Source organism: Littorina saxatilis, linkage group LG16 (assembly GCF_037325665.1).
Source record: "Littorina saxatilis isolate snail1 linkage group LG16, US_GU_Lsax_2.0, whole genome shotgun sequence".
In the NCBI taxonomy this organism is placed as follows: Eukaryota; Metazoa; Mollusca; class Gastropoda; order Littorinimorpha; family Littorinidae; genus Littorina; species Littorina saxatilis.
This window is the reverse complement of record NC_090260.1, coordinates 51,060,668-51,082,457: the sequence shown is the minus strand read 5'-3', so window position 1 is coordinate 51,082,457 and position 21,790 is coordinate 51,060,668. Positions and strand designations below refer to the sequence as shown.

The following is a 21,790-nucleotide window of genomic DNA, read 5'->3' as shown; positions in this document are numbered from 1 at the left end:
AATCAATCAGACGATATCCATGTCAATGTTGCTGTTCAAAATGTCCAAATCAATCAGACGATATCCATGTCAATGTTGCTGTTCAAAATGTCCAAATCAATCAGACGATATCCATGTCAATGTTGCTGTTCAAAATGTCCAAATCAATCAGACGATATCCATGTCAATGTTGGATTGTTTCTGTTTCCTCTTCATCATCACTTGGAGTTTCATGACTATCATATTCAGAGTCAGTACTGGTTCTGGTTCTGGTTCTGGTATGGTACGTCGCAGGAGCCAAGTTGACTATATATATGCGACGGGACTGGTGGGCGCAGCGGCCTAAAAAGAGGAGGAGGGAGGTTTCCTACAGCAGTAGAAAAGGCTTTTGCTGATGTGCAGCCTATCACCTCCTCGCTTAGATGGTTCCACTCCTGGGCTGTCTTTACAAAAATGAGTGTCTGAACAGTTCAGTTCGGCAGTGTGGTATGGTTAGGCCTTTAGAGTTGTTGATGGCCTGCCTCTCGATCACATTGTTGGAACTGTAGTCGCTAAACTGTGTTGGCTTCACCCTCCTGCGGGTCTGTTTTGCAGGGGTGAGGAAGTTTTCGGGGGGGGGGGGAGTGCTGGTATCTGCCCTGTGGATATTTTGAACAGTGTTGTAAGTCTATGTTGGCGCCGTCGTTCTTGGAGTGACGTGAGCTCGAGGTCCTTTAGCATCTTGGTGACAGAGCCAGGCTCTCTAGACTTATAGTCCTTGGTGATGAACCTGGCTGCTCTGTGTTGTACGCGCTCTAGTCGTTCAATGTCTTGCTTCAGGTGGGGATCCCACACAACTGCAGCATACTCTAGGGTTCATCGTACCAGGGCAATGTATGCTGTGCGTCCGCAGGTCTGTGGGCAGTTCCGCAGATTTCGGCGGAGGAATCCAAGAGTTGATGATGCTCTGTTGCTGGTGGTCGGCACATGTGGTGACCACTTTAGGTCGGATGAAATTTGGACACCGAGATAGTACTGTCTTCTGGAGAATCACCATCACTTTCTAACATATCATACATCTTATAAATCTTCATGGCAGAACTACAGGTGGGCGTGGTCGGTGTTTGTTTACCTTTTTGCACAGTCGAAGATTCCACCACATTTTCCATGTCAGTGTGAGTGTCACTACTGTGGTTACCTGCTGCCGCACTTTGTAACATACCTATACTGTGGTTACCTGCCGCACTTTGTATCATACCTATACTGTGGTTACCTGCTGCCGCACTTTGTAACATACCTATACTGTGGTTACCCGCTGCCGCACTTTGTAACATACCTATACTGTGGTTACCTGCCGCACTTTGTAACATACCTATACTGTGGTTACCTGCTGCCGCACTTTGTAACATACATATACTGTGGTTACCTGCCGTACTTTGTAACATACATATATACTGTGGTTACCTGCCGCACTTTGTAACATACCTATACTGTGGTTACCCGCTGCCACACTTTGTAACATACCTATACTGTGGTTACCGGCTGCCACACTTTGTAACATACCTATATTGTGGTTACCCGCTGCCGCACTTTGTGACATACCTATACTGTGGTTACCCACTGCCACACTTTGTAACATACCTATACTGTGGTTACCCGCTGCCGCACTTTGTAACATACCTATACTGTGGTTACCCGCTGCCGCACTTTGTAACATACCTATACTGTGGTTACCTGCCGCACTTTGTAACATACCTATACTGTGGTTACCCGCTGCCGCACTTTGTAACATACCTATACTGTGGTTACCCGCTGCCGCACTTTGTAACATACCTATACTGTGGTTACCTGCCGCACATTGTAACATACCTATACTGTGGTTACCCGCTGCCGCACTTTGTAACATACCTATACTGTGGTTACCTGCCGCACTTTGTAACATACCTATACTGTGGTTACCCGCTGCCGCACTTTGTAACATACCTATACTGTGGTTACCTGCCGCACTTTGTAACATACCTATACTGTGGTTACCTGCCGCACTTTGTAACATACCTATACTGTGGTTACCTGCCGCACTTTGTAACATACCTATACTGTGGTTACCTGCCGCACTTTGTAACATACCTATACTGTGGTTACCCGCTGCCGCACTTTGTAACATACCTATACTGTGGTTACCTGCCGCACTTTGTAACATACCTATACTGTGGTTACCCGCTGCCGCACTTTGTAACATACCTATACTGTGGTTACCCGCTGCCGCACTTTGTAACATACCTATACTGTGGTTACCTGCCGCACTTTGTAACATACCTATACTGTGGTTACCTGCCGCACTTTGTAACATACCTATACTGTGGTTACCCGCTGCCGCACTTTGTAACATACATATACTGTGGTTACCCGCTGCCGCACTGTGTAACATACCTATACTGTGGTTACCCGCTGCCGCACTTTGTAACATACCTATACTGTGGTTACCTGCCGCACTTTGTTACATACCTATATTCTGGTTACCCGCTGCCGCACTTTGTAACATACCTACACTGTGGTTACCCGCTGCCGCACTTTGTAACATACCTATACTGTGGTTACCTGCCGCACTTTGTAACATACCTATACTGGGGTTACCCGCTGCCGCACTTTGTAACATACCTATACTGTGGTTACCCGCTGCTGCACTTTGTAACATACCTATACTGTGGTTACCCGCTGCCGCACTTTGTAACATACCTATACTGTGGTTACCGGCTGCCGCACTTTGTAACATACCTATACTGTGGTTACCTGCTGCCACACTTTGTAACATACCTATACTGTGGTTACCCGCTGCCGCACTTTGTAACATACCTATACTGTGGTTACCTGCCGCACTTTGCAACATACCTATACTGTGGTTACCTGCCGCACTTTGTAACATACCTATATTGTGGTTACCCGCTGCCGCACTTTGTAACATACCTATACTGTGGTTACCTGTCGCACTTTGTAACATACCTATACTGTGGTTACCCACTGCCGCACTTTGTAACATACCTATACTGTGGTTACCTGTCGCACTTTGTAACATACCTATACTGTGGTTACCCACTGCCGCACTTTGTAACATACCTATACTGTGGTTACCCACTGCCGCACTTTGTAACATACCTATACTGTGGTTACCCACTGCCGCACTTTGTAACATACCTATACTGTGGTTACCCACTGCCGCACTTTGTAACATACCTATACTGTGGTTACCTGCCGCACTTTGTAACATACCTATACTGTGGTTACCCGCTGCCGCACTTTGTAACATACCTATAATTGGTTACCTGCCGCACTTTGTAACATACCTATACTTGGTTACCTGCCGCACTTTGTAACATACCTATACTTGGTTACCTGCCGCACTTTGTAACATACCTATACTTGGTTACCTGCCGCACTTTGTAACATATCTATACTTGGTTACCTGCCGCACTTTGTAACATACCTATACTTGGTTACCTGCCGCACTTTGTAACATACCTATACTTGGTTACCTGCCGCACTTTGTAACATACCTATACTTGGTTACCTGCCGCACTTTGTAACATACCTATACTGTGGTTACCCGCTGCCGCACTTTGTAACATACCTATACTGTGGTTACCTGCCGCACTTTGTATCATACCTATACTGTGGTTACCTGCTGCCGCACTTTGTAACATACCTATACTGTGGTTACCTGCCACACTTTGTAACATACCTATACTGTGGTTACCTGCTGCCACACTTTGTAACATACCTATACTGTGGTTACCCGCTGCCGCACTTTGTACCATACCTATACTGTGGTTACCTGCTGCACTTTGTAACATACATATACTGTGGTTACCCGCTGCTGCACTTTGTAACATACCTATAGGCTATACTGTGGTTACCTGCCGTACTTTGTAACATACCTATACTGTGGTTACCCGCTGCCGCACTGTGTAACATACCTATTCTGTGGTTACCCGCTGCCGCACTTTGTAACATACCTATACTGTGGTTACCTGCCGCACTTTGTAACATACCTATACTGTGGTTACCCGCTGCCGCACTTTGTAACATACCTATACTGTGGTTACCTGCCACACTTTGTACCATACCTATACTGTGGTTACCCGCTGCCGCACTTTGTAACATACCTATACTGTGGTTACATGCCGCACTTTGTAACATACCTATACTGTGGTTACCCGCTGCCGCACTTTGTAACATACCTATACTGTGGTTACCTGCCGCACTTTGTCACATACCTATACTGTGGTTACCCGCTGCCGCACTTTGTAACATACCTATACTGTGGTTACCTGCTGCCGCACTTTGTAACATACCTATACTGTGGTTACCTGCCGCACATTGTAACATACCTATACTGTGGTTACCCGCTGCCGCACTTTGTAACATACCTATACTGTGGTTACCCGCTGCCGCACTTTGTAACATACCTATACTGTGGTTACCTGCCGCACTTTGTAACATACCTATACTGTGGTTACCTGCTGCCGCACTTTGTAACATACCTATACTGTGGTTACCCGCTGCCACACTTTGTAACATACCTATACTGTGGTTACCTGCTGCCGCACTTTGTAACATACCTATACTGTGGTTACCCGCTGCTGCACTTTGTAACATACCTATAGGCTATACTGTGGTTACCTGCCGTACTTTGTAACATACCTATACTGTGGTTACCCGCTGCCGCACTGTGTAACATACCTATTCTGTGGTTACCCGCTGCCGCACTTTGTCACATACCTATACTGTGGTTACCCGCTGCCGCACTTTGTAACATACCTATACTGTGGTTACCTGCCGCACTTTGTAACATACCTATACTGTGGTTACCCGCTGCCGCACTTTGTACCATACCTATACTGTGGTTACCTGCCGCACTTTGTAACATACCTATACTGTGGTTACCCGCTGCCGCACTTTGTAACATACCTATACTGTGGTTACCCGAAGCCGCAATTTGTAACATACCTATACTGTGGTTACCCGCTGCCGCACTTTGTAACATACCTATACTGTGGTTACCTGCCGCACTTTGTAACATACCTATACTGTGGTTACCCGCTGCCGCACTTTGTAACATACCTATACTGTGGTTACCCGCTGCCGCACTTTGTAACATACCTATACTGAGGTTACCCGATGCCGCACTTTGTAACATACCTATACTGTGGTTACCTGCCACACTTTGTAACATACCTATACTGTGGTTACCTGCCGCACTTTGTAACATACCTATACTGTGGTTACTTGCTGCCGCACTTTGTAACATACCTATACTTTGGTTACCCGCTGCCGCACTTTCTACTCTCACACTGCAGAGACCTTGTTGATATGTCGTGTACTGGTTTCCAGGAAATCCTCGCCGTTTCCGTTTTCCCCCACTTCTTTTCCTATCACTCATGACGAAACAGGTTGTTGACGAAGCTCAGAAACAAACTTTTCAAGCAATAATGTCCCTGTTTACCACATCGTGGAAGCAGCCATTTGCAAAAGGGAAGTAATCCTTGAGAAGACAGGGAGACTGATTGTAGCGAATTGCAACAGGGAGTGCTTTGTTTTTCACTGGATAAAGAGTATTGAACAGACCCCCCAAAAAATAAATCGGCACATTTTGGGGGTTTGGTATATGACACCAGTCATCTTTGACATCGAACATCTCTGCATCGGTTATAATTAGACACATATTTTCAATTGGGGATGAAAATAGACTCATTTACCTGCATAAAAATGTTCTTTGTTAATACAAAAGCAAAAAAGTGATTTTTTTTTATCTATCTCTAGGTAGATCTGGGCCCTTATGGACAGTACAATGCTATGGACAATACAATACTATGGACAATACAATACCATGGACAACACAATGCTATGAACAATACAATACCATGGACAATACAATGCTATGGACAACAATACCATGAACAACACTATGAGCTATGGGCAGTACAATGCTAAGGACAATACAATGCTATGGACAATACAATGCTATGGACAACACAATACTATGGACAACACAATGCTATATGGACAACACAATGCTATGGACAACACAATGCTATGGACAACACAATGCTATATGGACAACACAATGCTATGGACAACACAATGCTATGGACAACACAATGCTATATGGACAACACAATGCTATATAAACAACACAATGCTATGGACACTACAATACCATGGAAAACACAATGCTATGAACAACACAATGCTATGGAAAACACAATGCTATGGACAACACAATACTATGGACAACACAATGCTATGGACAATACAATGCTGTGAAAAACACAATGCTATGGACAACACAATGCTATGAAAAACACAATGCTATGGACAACACAATGCTATGGACAACACAATGCTATGGAAAACACAATGCTATGGACAACACAATACTATGGACAACACAATGCTATATGGACAACACAATGCTATGGACAACACAATGCTATGGACAACACAATGCTATGAAAAACACAATGCTATGGAAAACACCATGCTATGGACAACACAATACTATGGACAACACAATGCTATATGGACTACACGGACAACACAATGCTATTATCAACACACTGCTATGGACAACACAATGCAATGAAAAACACAACACTTTTGACAATACAATGCTATGGAAAACACAATGCTATGGACAATACAATGCTATGGACAATACAATGCTATGGACAATACAATGCTATGGACAATACAATGCTATGGACAATACAATGCTTTGGAAAACACAATGCTATGGACAATACAATGCTATGGACAACACAATGCTATGAACAACACAATACTATGGACAATACAATGCTATGGACAATACAATGCTATGGACAGTACAATGCCATGGACAGTGCAATACTATGAACAGTACAATGCTATGGACAACACAATGCTATGGACAACACAATGCTATGGACAGTACAATGCTATGGACAATACAATGCTATGGACAGTACAATGCTATGGACAATACAATACTATGGACAATACAATGCTATGGACAGTACAATGCTATGGACAGTACAATGCTATGGACAATACAATGCTATGGACAGTACAATACTATGGACAATAACATACTATGGACAATACAATGCTATGGACAATACAATGCTATGAACAACACAATGCTATGGACAGTACAATGCTATGGACAGTACAATGCTATGAACAACACAATGCTATGGACAATACAATGCTATGGACAATACGATGCTATGGACAGTACAATGCTATGGACAGTACAATGCTATGGACAACACAATGATATGGACAGTACAATGCTATGGACAACACAATACTATGGACAACACAATGCTATGGACAATACAATGCTATGGACAGTACAATGCTATGGAAACTACAATATCATGGACAGTACAATGCTATGAACAACACAATGCTATGGACAGTACAATGTTATGGACAATACATTGCTATGAACAACACAATGCTATGAACAACACAATGCTATGGACAATACAATGCTATGGACAGTACAATGCTATGGAAACTACAATATCATGGACAATACAATGCTATGGACAATACAATGCTATGAACAACACAATGCTGTGGACAGTACAATGCTATGGACAGTACAATGCTATGGACAGTACAATGTTATGGACAGTACAATGCTATGGACAATACAATGCTATGGACAATACAATATAATGGACGATATACCTGATGAATAATACAATGTAATGCACAACATAATGCTTTACAAAATACAATGTTATGGACAACACAATGCTGGGGACATCTTACGATTCAATGCTATGGACAATACGATATATAATAATAGACATTATAACCCGACGGATAATACAATGTAATGCACAACATATTGCTTTACAAACTACAATGCTCTGGACTCTCTAATGCAATAGACAATACAACACGATGGACAACGCACAAACACAACAAAGCACGACGGACAACAGAATGGAATGGACAGCGCAGCACCGTGACAGCGGCCTACCTGGCGTTGTTTCTTTGAAGCCTCGCTACGTCCCTGCTTGTTCCCCATTGTACTCGCCCTGTGTTGCCTGAAACACCAATGAGTCAAACTAATGATGTCTGCCAGTGTTGTTCATTCAGCAATGGTTCCTGAAAAAGTTCTTTCCAAAGAGGACTGTAACTGTTCCAAACGTGTGTTGCTCCGTCATGTTACAACTAAGAAGTATAGAAGGCCGAGACCCTAAGTCATGTTACAACTAAGAAGTATAGAAGGCCGAGACCCTAAGTCATGTTACAACTAAGAAGTATAGAAGGCCGAGACCCTAAGTCATGTTACAACTAAGAAGTATAGAAGGCCGAGACCCTAAGTCATGTTACAACTAAGAAGTATAGAAGGCCGAGACCCTAAGTTATGTTACAACTAAGAAGTATAGAAGGCCGAGACCCTAAGTTATGTTACAACTAAGAAGTATAGAAGGCCGAGACCCTAAGTTATGCGAAGTATTGATAGGCTTCCATTTGAAACTTGGAGTTTGTCATCGTGGATTGACGTCCGGTCAAAGCATTATGCAATCCCGACAAAGTGAAGCGACGGAAAACTTAAAGTAGGCTTCTGTGAGAGCGTCTTTAGGTCAGTCACGCGTTTGCCAAATTCTATGTACGCACGACGTGTTATAATACACAAGATGGCGCCGGCCTATGGCGACACGATGTTGCGGTGTGTGTTGTGTGTTGTGTGGTGTGTGTTGTGTGTTGGGTGTTGTGTGGTGTGTGTTGTGTGTTGTGTGTTGTGTGTTGTGTGTTGTGTGTTGTGTGTTGTGTGTTGTGTGTTGTGTGTTGTATGCGTGGTTGTGTATGTCCTGTTTGAAAGGACTGTTTGTTAATCGTACAAGAATGATCGTAACGACTGACGGCCGCAGTGGAGTAGTGGTAAGACATCAGCCTCCGAATCAGAAGGTCGTGAGTTCGAATCCCGGCCGCGGCCCCCTGGTGGCTTAATGGTAGAGATTTTTCCGATCTCCCAGGTCCACTTATGTGCAGACCTGTTAGTGTCTTATCCTCCTTCGTGTGTACACGCAAGCACAAGGCCAAGTGTGCACGGAAAAGATCCTGTAATCCATGTCAGAGTTCGTTGGGTTATAGAAACACACAAATACCCAGCATGCTTCCCCCGAAAGCGGCGTATGTTGCCTGAAAGGCGGGGTAAAAACGGTCATACACGTACAAACCTACTCATGCAAAAACATGAGTGAACGTGGGAGTTTCAGCCCATGAACAAAGAAAAAGAAGAAAAAGATCGTAACGACTTGATTGCTGTCCAATGTCTTGTTTATGTTCATGTCGTTGATCTTTTTTTTTATGGATGTGAGTGTTGGTGTACATATATAGCTGGAGTGAATGTTTCTTAACCGCAATTGTCAAGACAAATTCCCAACCTTGGGCAATTCAAGATTCTGTATTCTGTCCAATGGATTGCGGAGAGAGGTCGTTCTGAAGATGAACGCAAAGCCAATGAAAGGCATACAACAGCGGACTTCAATGTGCTGGTTTCAGGATTTAACATGTGTGTGGGGTTGGATGTATTCGCACCAAAGAGAAGGTACTCAATGTAGTAAACTTGTGTGAGAGAAAAAACCCAGACTGGATTAATAAATCATAGCTACACTCGTACTCGGCGCGCACCCAAGCTTCAGTGTCACACTGACACACTCAGTGTTAGACTAAATTCGTATTTATTTAAACAAACAATAGTAACTGTTGAACCTTCTGCTCGTCATACCATTCACAAGACTCAAGATGTGCAGGTCCTTATACAAACAAGAAAGTGTTATAGACATAAAGTACATAACATACATGGCATCAAACAACATCCTCCACAACAGACCATTTAAAGAACCATGCACTATGTCGCCAGTAGAACTGTATGTAAAGAACCATGCACTATGTCGCCAGTAGAACTGTATGTGGAGAACCATGCACTATGTCGCCAGTAGACCATGTAATGAAGCATGCACTATGTCGCCAGTAGACCATGTAAAGAACCATGCACTATGTCGCCAGTAGACCATGTAAAGAAGCATGCACTATGTCGCCAGTAGACCATGTAATGAAGCATGCACTATGTCGCCAGTAGACCATGTAAAGAACCATGCACTATGTCGCCAGTAGAACTGTATGTGGAGAACCATGCACTATGTCGCCAGTAGAACTGTATGTGGAGAACCATGCACTATGTCGCCAGTAGAACTGTATGTGGAGAACCATGCACTATGTCGCCAGTAGAACTGTGTGTGGAGAACCATGCACTATGTCGCCAGTAGACCATGTAAAGAAGCATGCACTATGTCGCCAGTAGATCATGCAAAGAAGCATGCACTATGTCGCCAGTAGACCATGTAATGAAGCATGCACTATGTCGCCAGTAGACCATGTAAAGAAGCATGCATTATGTCGCCAGTAGACCATGTAAAGAAGCATGCACTATGTCGCCAGTAGACCATGTAATGAAGCATGCACTATGTCGCCAGTAGACCATGTAAAGAAGCATGCACTATGTCGCCAGTAGACCATGTAAAGAAGCATGCACTATGTCGCCAGTAGACCATGTAAAGAAGCATGCACTATGTCGCCAGTAGACCATGTAAAGAAGCATGCACTATGTCGCCAGTAGACCATTTAAAGAAGCATGCACTATGTCGCCAGTAGACCATGTAAGGAAGCATGCACTATGTCGCCAGTAGACCATGTAATGAAGCATGCACTATGTCGCCAGTAGACCATGTAAAGAACCATGCACTATGTCGCCAGTAGACCATTTAAAGAACCATGCACTATGTCGCCAGTAGACCATGTAAAGAACCATGCACTATGTCGCCAGTAGACCATTTAAAGAACCATGCTCTATGTCGCCAGTAGACCATGTAAAGAACCATGCACTATGTCGCCAGTAGAACTGTGTGTGGAGCAAGGGAAACTTAGAAGCAACAAAAATATGGCAGTCATCTTATATTTCTAAAACTTGATACACAGCGCATAATGCAAACACAGCCTTCAAACGTAAAGGGACTTGCTATGTTGAACTGCACACTTACGTGTGCATATGTCCATTAGAACCCATGTCATTATGAGTACACATTATCAAATCATACAAACCCAGCTGCAGTCCCGCTTTGGGCCACCCCCCCCCCCCCCTCCCCCCACTCCCCTACCAACCCTCAACACCCCAATATGTTGGTCCTGCCCCTGTGTTACACGACACTTGAGATTGCCACAAGTTCTCAAACGTCGTATAGTTGTGTTCTTTTATTCTACGTCGCCCGTCTTCGCAGCAACAGAAAACAACTCGTCAAATTGAGTTCGAGGATTTATTCAGCATTCAATACATACAACTGCACAACGTAGCAGAACTCAAATAGAAGCTTTTTTAACATTCAAATCGCGCTGGCATATATAGTAAATACTCAATCTCGAGAATATTCCAGACCGAACATGATACAACTACATTATATGCGAACCGCCCATGGACTAGAATGGTGACGTTCTCTGTGACGTACATCAAAAGGTGCCGACGCCCTTAATCCGATCGAACGCCACGAACTCACACTAAATCAGCATGGTAAACAACTTGTTTTGACAGGACTAGAAAGTTCACCTGCATTCTCGTCCAAGCATAAATATTGTGTTTACAAAATATAATATCGGTACTTTCCCACAAAGTACAAATAAGTCAACCACATGCAACACACAAAACCGAACCAAAGCTCAACAACGGCAGCGTTTCCTAACATTACCCCCAACACCAGAAGAAATTTACCTAATTTCTTTCAATCATTGAAACGCTACCTATACACATATTATGTATACATAACAGATTGAAATCCAGGTATGTACATCAGTCTGTTGGAGAATGAACACAGTTTTACTCACATACTCGGCTGAGAAAATCTGCTCCAACATTGTCTGAACCCTTGATCGATTCCACTCGCATATCAAAGTTCTGCAAGTACATCACCCACCTCATGATACGATTATTCACAAACTTCGCAGAGTTCAGGTAGGTGAGGGGTTTGTGATCAGTCTGAAGCACGAATTTCACCCCTTGGAGGTAGAGTTCAAATTTCTTGATTCCCCACACGATGGCTAAACACTCTTTCTCCATGGTCGAGTAGTTCTTCTCGGCTCCTGACAGCTTCTTGCTGGCATAGCTGACCGGAAATGGTTTACCTCCATGCTCTTGCATCAGCATGGCGCCGATCCCTTCGTCCGATGCGTCTGTACGCAAGATGAACTCTTTGGCAGTATCAGGAAGGCGTAGCACCGGGTCTCGTGACATCAGGTCGCGCACGGTCTGGTATGCCTTCTCCTGAGCTGGTCCCCAGAGTATTCGGTTGGGGCATCCTTTTCGGGTCATGTCCGACAAAGGCGCCGTTATGGCGGCGAAGTTTGGAATGAACTCTCTGTAGTACCCAGCCAATCCAAGGAAGGATCGCACCTGCTTCTTGGTTTCAGGACGTGGCGCATTGAGGATCTTGGTGACGTTTTCCAACAAAAGCCCCTTTTGACCTTCCTTCAGTGAATGACCTATGAAGTCAACGTTGTCGGTCCCCAAAATGCACTTGCTGGGTCTCACGGTCAGATTGGCTTTTGTCAGGCGGGAAAACAGTTCCCTCAAAGTCTCCAGATGCTCCGCAAAGGTCTCCGTGTGGACTAGCAGATCATCCCAGTAGTACACAACATTCTTCATTCCTTTGAGCATTTTTCGCATTCCCCTCTTCAGGGTAGCACCACTGTTCACCATGCCAAAAGGCATCCGCAGGCACTCATACGTTCCGTCTGGAGTTGCAAAGGCGGTCTTTGGTATGTCCTCTTCGCGCACAGGAATCTGCCAATATCCCTTGCTGAGATCGATCTTTGAGAAGATCTTACTGCCGGTTAACTGTCGGAATAGATCAGTTGCCGTCGGCATTGGTTCAGGGTCAAACACGGTGATCTTATTGACTTTCCTGAAGTCAATGCATACCCTGTTTGTGCCGTCTTTCTTCTTGACAACAACAACGGGAGATGAGTAAGGGGATGATGACTCACGGATGACCCCCATCTTCAACATGTTGTCGATGTCCTTCTTCAAGGATTCCCGAGCCTGAAACGGGATAGGGTATGGTTTCGAGCGAACAGGAACGTCAGATGTGAGGTGGACTTCATGTTCAACCAAGGACGTAGAGCCTGGAACATCAGAGAACCTATGGGTGAAGTCGCCCATAAAATCATGCAGCTCCTTCTGCTGGTCTTCTGTCAGGTCAGGTCCTAACTTGACGTCATCCACTCCCTCTTTCTTGTGGAGGTCTCCCAACTCCAGTAGTTCCTCACCGTCGAACTCGTCTAGTTCGGCTGGTTCTTCCGCACTTGCTGCGACCTGTACTGCTTCCGGAGGTCTCTCCACATACAGTTTCAGGAGGTTAGCGTGGTAGATCTTGGACTTCTTGCCGACATTCACCTTGTAGTCGTTGATCCCTACCACGGCCTCAACCTCGTATGGGCCTTTCCACTGCATCAGTAGTTTGTTGTGATCAGTGGGAAGCAGTATCAGCACTTTGTTACCTGGTGTAAACTTCCTGTTTACGGCTTTGCGGTCGTAGTAGTGCTTTACACTATCCTGAGACTTTCTCAAGTTTTCTCTAGCAATCTCGAGAGTCTCCTCCAGTTTCTCTCGCAACTCAAACACGTACTGGTAACTGTTCTTCACTTCAGGTGTGTCCACATCTTTCGTCCACAATTCCTTTAGTATTTGCATCGGGCCTCTCACGGTCCGCTCGTACATCAGCTCGAACGGGGAGAATCCAGTGGACTCTTGTGGCACCTACCTGTATGCAAACAGCAAGGCATTGATGTAGCGATGCCACTGCCTTGGCTGCTCACTGCATAGTGTCTTCAGCGTGGACTTCAGCGTCGCATTGAATTTTTCGACCAGCCCATTGCACATCGGGTGATAGGGTGTCGTAGTCAAGTGACGAATGCTCAGCAGCCTGTTGACCTCTTCCATGCATTCAGAGACAAACTGTGTCCCCAGGTCTGTGAGGATCTCTTCAGGAACCCCAATTCTGCTGAAAATGTCCACAAGTGCCTCGGCAACAGTCTCGGTGTCAATTTTCTTCAGAGGCACGGCTTCTGGGTACCTGGTTGCATAGTCTACCAGGGTCAGTACCCAACGATGACCCGCTTCACTTGGCGGTTTTATCTCGCCGATGAGGTCAATGGCCACCCTCTTGAAAGGTCGGTCGATCAAAGGCATCTTCTGCAACAGCACTTTCGGGACCCTTCCTCGAGGTATGGTTTTCTGGCAAATATCGCACGATCGGCAGAATCGAGTCACATCTGCATGCAGTCCTGGCCAGTAAAACGCAGCCTGGATTCTGTCCGATGTCTTCTTGACACCCAGGTGACCTCCCATAATAGAGTCGTGGGCCACCTCCATCACCTGGCGCCTAAGTGGTTGAGGCACCAGAACTTGACGTAATGGCTTCCCACCGTTGACTCTCGGGTGCTGGAACACTCTGTACAGGATCTTGGCCTTTACTTCAAAGTGCACAGTGCCTTCGCCCTTAGTCATCTCCTTGACAGGACGACTCCTGTACTTTGTCAAGGTCAAATCAGCTTCCTGTAGCTGAATCAGCCGATCCCTGTCCACGACAGCAGTTGCAGAACTGTTGGTGACCCTGAGTGGCGTAGTTGTTTTGTCCTTCTTCGCCTGGGCTCTGGTCGTCACAGCGCTTACAACCTGCGGCTGGTCGCGGCGATGCACAGTTGCTCTGTCATCTCGTAACAGTTCGCTGATATCTTCATTCGCGAATGGCAGTGGGTCTTCCTCCTCAACAGCAGGCTGAGCTGCGCCCATTCTCCATTCGACATCAGGGTCATCAGGACGTCTCGCACCCCCAATGTTCCCAATTAGTAGATCGTACAAGGGCTTCTTCAGGCAGACGGCCTCAACTTCACCGGTGAAGTATGGAGTATCGATCTGGATTTTTACCACTGGTGCCTTCACGCATTTGCTGTCAGCCATGAGCGTCCACTTGAAGTCACCAGTGAATTTCTCTGTTGGCACCAGATCCTCTTTGACAATGACTCCATTGCAGCCCGAATCTCTGAGAACAGTCACTTCCTGCTTCTCAACAAATCCCTTCGACACGGGCATGTTCGACACTGACACAGCTGCGCTGGCGACGACAGAGATTGACCTGCCATTGGCGAGTAGAAGCTGGCCATCAGATATACATTCTTCCACGTCCGATGGTGTAGCCACTTGCTCGGCAGCCCTTGGAAGTATGACGCTGCTCGCACATACTTGTTGGTTCGAGCCACTCGTTTGCCTCTTGTTGTCGTAATATCTCCGTCGATGTTCTTGCGCTTTGTCATTGACATGTCCGTTATTTTTCTTTTGGGGACAGTTGGCGACTCGGTGGCCCTTGGCATTGCAATGGAAACACGTTATGTTCTGCCCTTCATTGGATGATGGTGCGGACTCAGTGTGTCCCTTGGCAGGTTGGTTTCCCTGGTTCCCGCTCTTCTGGAAAGGTTTTGATGACTTTGACGTCCCCAGGGTCCTTCCATGAGCAATGAGATAACGCTCAGCAGCATCAGCGGGGATATAGCTCAGTTGGTAGCGCGCTGGATTTGTATTCACTTGGCCGCTGTCAGCGCGAGTTCGATCCCAGGTTCGGCGGAAATTTATTTCACAGAGTCAACTTTGTGTGCAGACTCTCTACGGTGTCCGAACCACCCCCCGTGTATACTACATTGGGTGTGCACGTTAAAGATCCCACGATTGACAAAAGGGTCTTTCCTGGCAAAATTGCTTAGGCACAGTTAATAATTGTCTACCATACCCGTGTGACTTGGAATAAGGCCGTGAAAGGTAAATATGCGCCGACATGGCTGCAATCTACTGGCCGTATAAAATTTCATCTCACACGGCATCACTGCAGAGCGCCTAGAACTGTACCCACGGAATATGCGCGATATAAGCCTCATTGATTGATTGATTGATCAGTAATGTCCTTCAAACCCCGCAGTTTTTGCTCTTCCAAGCGGGTCGCCAGGTCCTTCGGGCAGGCATTAAGGAACTGCTCCTTCACGATCAAGTCCCGCAGACTCTCGTATGACTGCTCTTCACCTGATAACTCCACCCACTTCTGCAGGTATGACGACAGGCGCTCCACAAACTGGCTCGGTGTCTCTCCAGACAATGGCTGGCATTCGCGGAAGCGTTGACGGTAGCCCCTTTCAGTGAAGTTGTAGCAACGCAACAGAGCTTCCTTCAGTACATCATAGTCTCTGGCGTCATCGTTTGAGAGTCTAGCGTAGACCTCAAGTGCTGCCCCAGTCAAATGTGCGCTGAGTAGAATCGCCCAGTCGTCGCGCTGCCATCTAGCACTCTCAGCGAACCTCTCGAATCTTGCAAGGTAGCAGTCGATCTGGTCCTTCCCGTCAGCGAATGCTGGAAGTTTCGGTGCCCTGTGTAACATTTGCTGCTGGTTATCTCTTTGGCGTGGTGCCTCGTGCTCACTTTGAACACGCACCATTTCTGTCTGAAGCTCTAAGCGTTTCGTCTCCATTTCTATCTGGAGCTCTAAGCGTTTCAGCTCAATTTGCCTTTCTTCACGCTGTGCTTCTCTTTCTCTTTCTTCACGCTGCGCCTGTCTTTCTTTATCTTCACGCTGCGCTTGTCTTTCTTCACGCTCACGCTGTTCACCTTCGTAGACGCAGGCTGCCACCCTCCTCGTCTAACGTGACGGCGCACTCTGCTCACGATACGTACGCGACGTACCTCAGTCGTATTTCGTAGTATTAATGCACTAGCTCCGCGACGAAGTCCGTCTCGTCCAAACGGCAGCTAACCTCTGTAATCCCGATACACTCCGGCGTCGCTCACCGTATCGAGCTGCGGCGATTACCAAACTCTTCCCACAGTCACACCGAATCCACGGTTCCGTAGTCTCAATACTGATCCCTCAGGATACACCCGATTGATGGCTACCTCCTGTGACTGTCTTGACACTAGTCCTTGTTGCTGGAAAACCCTTGGCGTTAAACGTAGATCCCGGCTTGGCCCCCAATTGTTACACGACACTTGAGATTGCCACAAGTTCTCAAACGTCGTATAGTTGTGTTCTTTTATTCTACGTCGCCCGTCTTCGCAGCAACAGAAAACAACTCGTCAAATTGAGTTCGAGGATTTATTCAGCATTCAATACATACAACTGCACAACGTAGCAGAACTCAAATAGAAGCTTTTTTAACATTCAAATCGCGCTGGCATATATAGTAAATACTCAATCTCGAGAATATTCCAGACCGAACATGATACAACTACATTATATGCGAACCGCCCATGGACTAGAATGGTGACGTTCTCTGTGACGTACATCAAAAGGTGCCGACGCCCTTAATCCGATCGAACGCCACGAACTCACACTAAATCAGCATGGTAAACAACTTGTTTTGACAGGACTAGAAAGTTCACCTGCATTCTCGTCCAAGCATAAATATTGTGTTTACAAAATATAATATCGGTACTTTCCCACAAAGTACAAATAAGTCAACCACATGCAACACACAAAACCGAACCAAAGCTCAGCAACGGCAGCGTTTCCTAACACCCTGTTCATCTGTATACAAACAAATCTAAGGCAACAGTCCCTGTTTTGTGTACACCCCTCAATCAATGTTCAAATCATGCAAACCAATCTTTAGCCACCCTTTGAATTTGTACGTATATCTGTCCGTCTGTCCGTCCGTCCGTCCGTCCCTCCCTCCGTCCCTCCGTCCCTCCCTCCCTCCCTCTCTCTCTCTCTCTCTCTCTCTCTCTCTCTCGCTCTCTCTCTCGCTCTCTCTCTCTCTCTCTCTCCCTCTCTCTAACCAAAACCTACAGGCAAGCTAACGTGTTTGACAGCTAAGAAGCGAAGGAACTCGGTCACCGTGTCAATGTTCAGCTCTTCGGCACCGTGCGTACTTGACAATGTGCGATCTAAAACTGATCAGTGAAAACCTTTTTGCAGAGTCTGCTTTTGAGCAAGATTCTAACAAGTTGGCACTGACTTCAATCGCCGTCATTGTAGCCGTTCTGTCAAAATTCAATAAAGTGCCAGGTGATTTCAAAGCGACACACAGTATACTGTCCTATATGATCATTATATCTCTCCTTTTTCACCTGCAAAAGCACTGTGGTCAACCCACACACACACACACACACACACACACACACACACACACACACACACACACACACACACACACACACACATACACACACACACCGTCAATCCCTGTGAGAAGGAAGTCGCGCACTTTTCACGTGCAAAACGAAGTGAAAGCGACAAGCCAGAATGCACACAAATACACACACACGCACACACACGCACGCGTGCGCGCTGAAACATCTATCGGGATACACAAGCAAACATATCCGTGGCACAAAGGGTCAAAAATCCAAAAAATAAGCCCTTAAAAAAATAAGGCCTTGTTTTTGAAAATATGCCCATATTTGTGAAAATAAGCCCTTATTTCTAAAATAAGGCCTTATTTTCCATGATTAAGGCCTAAAATCTTTAAGCCCTTACAAAAATATGGGCATAAAAATAATTAAATAAGGCCTTACTAGAAATAAGGCCTTATTTCTGTAAGGCCTTAAAAAAAATAAGGGCATAAAAAAATAAGGGCATAAAAAATAAGGCCTTATTTTTGTTACCAATCATGAAGCTGAATAGAATTCGGCTGCGCCGCACATGCGCAGAGATCTCATAACAAACATGCATCCGCTCGATGTTATGACGGATGTTTTGAACGAGAGGCGAGTTTGTGCGCGCTTTCGAATGTCAGGATGCGCAGTAGCGATGAGCAGAAAAATATGGGCATATTTTTTTAAGGGTTTCTTTTTTATGGGTATATTTTTTTAAGGTCATAACAGAAACAAGGCCTTATTTCTGTAAGGCCTTAACAGAAAAAAGGACTTATTTCATTATGCCCTTATTTTCTTATGGCTGTAAATATTTGAGGGCATATTTTCAAAAATAGGGGCATATTTTTTTAAGGGCTTATTTTTTGGATTTTTGACCCTTTGTGCCAAGGATACAAACAGTCTGTTCGAAGGAAGAGTACTCAGTTAACACTTTGCAAATCTGCTAAATGATTAGGAATCAAAAGAAAACAAGTCGCGTAAGGCGAAATTACTACATCTAGTCAAGCTGTCGAACTCACGGAATGAAACTGAACGCACTTCATTTTTTAACCAAGACAAGACAGGAAGTCGCACACTTTTCACGTGTACAACGAAGTGAAAGCAACAAGCCAGAATAGCGCGGTAGCGTATTGCGTTGAGCAGGAAAGCGCGCTTTACTGTATTTTTTTTAATTTTCTGAGCATGTTTTAAATAAAACATATCCTATATATAATATATATATATGTTTTTGCAATCACGAAATGATTAAGGATCAGATGAAACAAAATTTGGATCAATTTCTTAAATGTTGTTCGTAGTACAGACACACCGATGAGGGACAAACTCTATGGACCCATGGAGAGCCTCCGGCGTACAGCAGCCTTCATCAGGGCCTCCGGAGTTGCTGTCTGAGCGAACGACGAAGAAGAAGAAGAAGTACAGTACTAATTAACCTAATTTCGTTAATTATGATCACATTTTAAGAGTAAACATGACATATGTATATATTTTTTTATTCAGAATTTGATGGACATTACGATGTAATCAATTTTGAATCTGTTTGCGAAAATGTGATGTCAATGACAACCTAAATGAGCAAACTCATTTATTAATTTGTAAGCCTCCAAGCTGAAATACAACACCAAAGTCCGGGCTTCGTCGAAGATTATTTGACAAAATTGTCATCAAAATCAGTTGGAAAATGAGAGCGTGACAGTCCGCCTCGACTTTCGCAAAAAGCCGGTATGACGTTATCAAAGACACTTTAAAAAAAAAAAAAAAAAGTCGGGGGAAATTATACTAAGGAATTCTCATGTTAAGTTTCAGGCATATCGGTTCAGTAGTTTTATCGGAACCGATCTACACACACACACACACACACACACACACACACACACACACACACACACACACACACACACACACACACACACACACACACACAGAAACCCACACACACACAAACACACACACACACACACACACACACACACACACACACACACGCACACACACACACACACACACATCACCACAACCCTCGTCTCGATTCCCCGTCTCTATATAACTTGACTAAATGTAAAACATAACAAGTCGCGTAAGGCGAAAATACAACATTTTTAGTCAAGCTCAGTCGAACTCACAGAATGAAACTGAACGCATTGCATTTTTTCCGCAAGACCGTACACTCGTAGCATCGTCTGTCCACCGCTCGTGGCAAACGCAGTGAAATTAACAATCCAGAAAAGCGCGGTAGCGGTTGCGCTGAGGAGGATAGCACGCTTTTCTATATCTCTATTCTTTTTAAATATCTGAACGTGTTTTTAATCCAAACATATCATATCTATATGTTTTTGGAATCAGGAACCGACAAGAAATAAGATAAAATTGTTTTTAAATCGATTTCGGAATTTTTATTTTAATCATAATTTTTATATTTTTAATTTTCGGAGCTTGTTTTTAATCGGAATATAACATATTTATATGTTTTTGGAATTAAAAAATAATGCAAAATACGATAAACGTAATTTTGAATCGTTTTATAACAAAATAATTGTAATTACAATTTTCAGATTTTTAAAGACCAAGGTCATGAATTAATTTTTAAGCCTCCAAGCTGAAATGCAATATCAAAGTCCGGCCTTCGTCGAAGATTGCTTGGCCAAAATGTCAATCAATTTGATTGAAAAATGAGGGTGTGACAGTGCCGCCTCAACTTTTACAAAATGCCGGATATGACGTCATCAAAGATATTTATCAAAAAAATGGAAAACACACGTCTGGGGATATCATACCCAGGAACTCTCATGAAAAAATTCATAAAGATCGGTCCAGTAGTTTACTCTGAATCGCTATACACACACACACACACACACACACACACACACACGCACGCACACACGCACGCACGCACGCACGGACGCACACACGCACGCACACACACACACACACACACACACACACACACACACACACACACACACACACACACACACACACACACCACGACCCTCGTCTCGATTCACCCCTCTACCTTAAAATATTTAGTCAAAACTTGACTAAATGTAAAAACAAGTCGCGTAAGGCGAAATTACTACATTTAGTCAAGCTGTCGAACTCACGGAATGAAACTGAACGCACTGTATTTTTTTCACCAAGACAGTACAGCTTCGTCAATCCCCGCAAGAAGGAAATCGCACACCTCCCACGTGCAAAACGCAGTTATATGCACGTACACGCCAGAATAGCGCGGTAGCGTATTGTGCTAAGCAGGAAAGCGCGCTTTTCTGTATTCGTGTTAACTTTCTGAGCTTGTTTTGAATACAACCTATCATATCTATATGTTTTTGGAATCAGGAAACGATAAAGAATAAGATGAAATCGTTTTTGGATCGATTTCTTACATTTTAATCGTAAAACTAATTAATCTATTTTCGTTAATTGTGATCACGTTTTACGAGTAAACAGGACATATGTATATATTTTTAGATTCAGAATGTCATGAAGAATACGATGCAATCATTTTTAAATCTGTTTGGGAACAATCGATTTTAATGACAACTTTAATGAGCAAACTTATTCATTAATGTGTAAGCCTCCAAGCTG

At 44.5% G+C, this 21,790-nt stretch overlaps 1 protein-coding gene across 3 annotated transcripts in view; it reads right to left on the bottom strand.

Annotated features, from left to right (window-relative positions):
* The window catches only part of LOC138951192 (uncharacterized), a 521,013-nt gene that overhangs the window by 336,194 nt on the left and 163,029 nt on the right, over positions 1–21,790 (bottom strand). The window contains exon 2 of one of the 3 annotated variants that reach the window (XM_070322840.1): positions 7,994–8,060. The exons of the other annotated variants lie outside the window; for them this stretch is intronic. Within the exon in view, the coding sequence (XP_070178941.1) occupies positions 7,994–8,041 (48 nt within the window). The 5' untranslated portion in view covers positions 8,042–8,060. The remainder of the gene's footprint in view (positions 1–7,993; positions 8,061–21,790) is intronic. 3 annotated transcript variants of the gene reach the window in all.